At 43.7% G+C, this 3,415-nt stretch overlaps 1 protein-coding gene across 1 annotated transcript; it reads right to left on the bottom strand.

Annotated features, from left to right (window-relative positions):
* Positions 1-2,223: 2,223 nt before the first annotated feature.
* LOC149152042 (uncharacterized) lies at positions 2,224-3,132 on the bottom strand. The gene has a single exon (XM_089443350.1). The coding sequence runs from the start codon at positions 3,130-3,132 to the stop codon at positions 2,224-2,226; it is 909 nt and encodes a 302-aa protein (XP_089299476.1).
* Between the last annotated feature and the right edge of the window lie 283 nt (positions 3,133-3,415).

Below are 3,415 nucleotides of genomic sequence, written 5' to 3'. Positions count from 1 at the left end.
CCAAACATTTCGCCATACTCTGTCTTTGTGTATTTGCCCCTGAATTGTTATGTTATAAGCCTCCTTGGTAGTGAAAACTCCTTTTTCTCTGTGTCCCCATCTTAATATGTCCGGTTCACCCGAGACTCTTATCTGCCTTTTTTGAAGCTCTGTTTCGAGGAGTAGATGTGTCTATTCTGAGCCATTCAGGAGGAGCAGATGTATGTCCTTCCACTTCCTGTATTCTTGAGGAGCTTCGGAGGTCCAGCATTGATTAACTTTGGCTTGATGGTGTATTCCTCTCGTGTTGTCTGGAAGACCCTGAAGAATGTCATTGATTTTTGGCATCTGCTGCCACGAATCGTCCCAGAAACGTGCTATACTGCCATCTTTGATTTCCTAGAAGCAGTGTTCTTGAATGAGAGATCTATTTTGTATGGCTGCATTCCAGATTGCAGATCCTGAGTTTGTCTCAGTCATGCGTAGTCTTTCCTCCAATGGATGGTTTCTAGCATACTTGGCGGTCCAGAGGGAGGCCCATGGAGTTTTAGGAATCGCCAACCATCGCCACCATATTTTGGCCCCCATTTCTTTGTTGCTGTGCTCGGGATCTCTCAGACCTATGCCTCCTGCATATTTGGGTAAACATACTTTCTCCCACTTTAGAAGTGCCCACTTACGATTCTGTCCTGAGCCTCCCCATAGAAATCTTCGTTGTAGATTCTTGATTTCTTTTAGGACCCATTTAGGGGCCGCTAATATGGAGAAGAGATACAAAGGCATAGACTGGAGTACTGCTTTTATTAGGATTATTCTGCCTGCCATGTTTAGAGATCGATTAGTCCAAAGGAACAGACGATCTTCTAATTTTTCTAAGAGATGATTCCAGGAGGAATGCTTGAGAGCAGAGCTTGTGAGCGGGGCCTCTAGATACTTGGATGGCAAGGAGGCGGAGGTGAAACCCAGAATGCGCTCAATTGCTCTTTGAGTGGTGACAGGGGTGTTGAAGAAATAAATTTGGGATTTGACTTGATTGATGAGGGCGCCAGAAGCATCAGAGAAGGTGGAAAGAAGGGTTTTTATGAAGCGAGCTTCTTGGACCGAGGGATGGGCAAAAAGCATGTTGTCATCTACAAATTGCTGGTGGGTATGGACCGGGGAGTTGTGAAAAGAGAGTCCTCTGAGCTTTCTATTGGTCTTGGCTGCTGTGATGCTTCTACCCAAGCCCTCCGCCATGATAACGAAAAGGAAGGGGGATAAGGGATCTCCCTGCCTTATGCCTCTAGATGGGCGGAAAGTGGCTGAGGGGATGCCATTAATTAAAACTGAGAAGAAAGCAGAGGATATTAAACTGTAGATCCATCTAATCCAGGCGGGAGCAAAACCAAAAGCTGTTAGAATTTTGTGAATGTATACCCAACTTAAGCTGTCAAAAGCTTTGGAGAGATCTAGTTTAAGCAGCATACCTGGTTTTTTTGTGACTTTTAGAGAGTGAATTAGCTCATGAGTGAGAATAATTCCATCTGTAATTTGGCGTCCTTCAACATAGCCAGATTGCTCAGGCGAGATGATGAGGGGAAGAAGCGGTTTGAGCCTGTTAGCAATGACCTTTGAAATAATTTTGTATATCATGTTACAGAGTGCAATAGGCCTGTATTTGTCCGGTTTGTTGGAATCTTCTCCCTTAGGGACTAGAGCAATGAAAGTAGCATTTAGTCCTGGATACATCCACCTGAGCTCTCTGGACTCCTCGACCACCTGCCATACTTCGTTATTTATCAGGTCCCAGAATTTGTGGAAGAAGTTTGCTGTGAAACCGTCCGGTCCGGGCGCTTTTCCTTCTTTCATCTGTTTAACCGCCTCTTCAACTTCCTGCATAGTGGTAGGTTGGATCAGTAATCTGTTGTGCTCCTCCGTTATGACCTTGGGTATGTTCCTAGTGAGTCGGTTGATAGCTGGCATTCGATTGATTTCGGGCTCTTGGTATGCTTTTGTGAAATGGTTGGTGAATTCCTTTTCGATGCCTTCATGTGTCTCAATCTTCTCTCCTTGCTCATTAGTAACATGAGTAATTTGATTCATCATTCTTCTTTGGACTGTGGTTTTGTGAAAGAATTTTGTATTTTTTTCCCCTTCTTTGAGCCATCTTATTCGGGATTTCTGCCGCCATAGGATTTCCTCCTGCTTAGCTCTTTCTAAGATTTTTGATTCTATATCTTGTTCCTGTTTGGAGAGTTCCTCTGTTCACCCATCAGTGATAATTGCTTGTTGTATTTTCTTCATTTCAGAATGGAGTTGGGCCTGATCTGCAAAGATGTTACCAAATGTCTTGTGGTTCCAATCTTTGATGGCCTTTTTGAGATTTTTAAGTTTTTGTTGGAACCTGGCCATTCTTGTACCCTCCTTTGTATTGAAATTTGTCCAGCATGATCTAACCATTTTGTCAAAATCTGGATGAGAAAGCCAAAATTCCTCAAAACGAAAGGGGCGTTTGAGATTTTGACCAGGCCGGTTCCATTGGAGTTCTATGGGCCAATGGTCTGATCCAAAGCATGGGATAATGGAAGCTGTAAATTCTCCACCTACATGAGTTGCGTTATCTGAGATGAGGAATCGATCAAGGCGCGATGCTATTTGTTGCGCTCCTGCTCTCTTATTTGTCCAGGTGAAGATTCTGTTGTTAGTTGGAACATCCATTAGCCAGTTGCTGTTTATGAAGTTCTTTAGAAGACCGTCATCATTATTTGAGTTTCTTCTGTCTCCTCTTTTTTCGTCCATACTGGCTATCAAATTATAATCTCCTCCAGAGATCCATAGCGGAAGAGGTCTGTCTCTATTGAGTTCCGACAATGTGTGCAAAAGTTGGTTTTTTTGAGCTGTTTCCTGTGGGAAATACACATTAGTTAGCAGTCCACGAGCATTCGTACCTGAGAGGTGGAATGCGGCTTGGATGAAGTTCTTATTAGCTTGAATGTTGCTGAGGTGGATTGTCCGGGCATCCCATAGAATGGCTAAGCCACCGGAAGCGCCGTGTGCGTCTACTGTTGTGACGAGCCCTCCTGGCCAGGCCTTCGCAGCTATTTTTTCCAGAACTGTGGAGTTACACTTCGTCTCTTGTAGAAAGAGAATACTGGGTTTTTCTTGCTTTAACATGTTTTTTAGGATTCTACCTTTCCTGGGGCCGTTAAGCCCTCTAATATTCCAAGAGATTAACTTCATTGAGTAAGGTTGGGGTGTACATCGAAGTACTTAGTCAATTTGGCATATCGCCTTGACTCCACCAGAATCTCTCCTATCTTGATTGTTCTTTCTAGGGTGGTTTTCGGTCCCCTTTTCTTGTTGTCCTTAGTTATGAATTTGCCATCCCACAGACTACCAATCTGTACCCCTAGAGAATGCTTTTTCTGTGCCTTGCTTAATACTGCTACTAGATTTT

This window comes from Pinus tabuliformis, chromosome 9 (assembly GCF_031772625.1).
Source record: "Pinus tabuliformis cultivar Carrire ecotype Pingquan chromosome 9, CPIR1, whole genome shotgun sequence".
NCBI classification, from domain to species: Eukaryota; Viridiplantae; Streptophyta; class Pinopsida; order Pinales; family Pinaceae; genus Pinus; species Pinus tabuliformis.
Note: the sequence above shows the minus strand (reverse complement) of the source record. Positions and strands in the feature narration are given on the sequence as shown.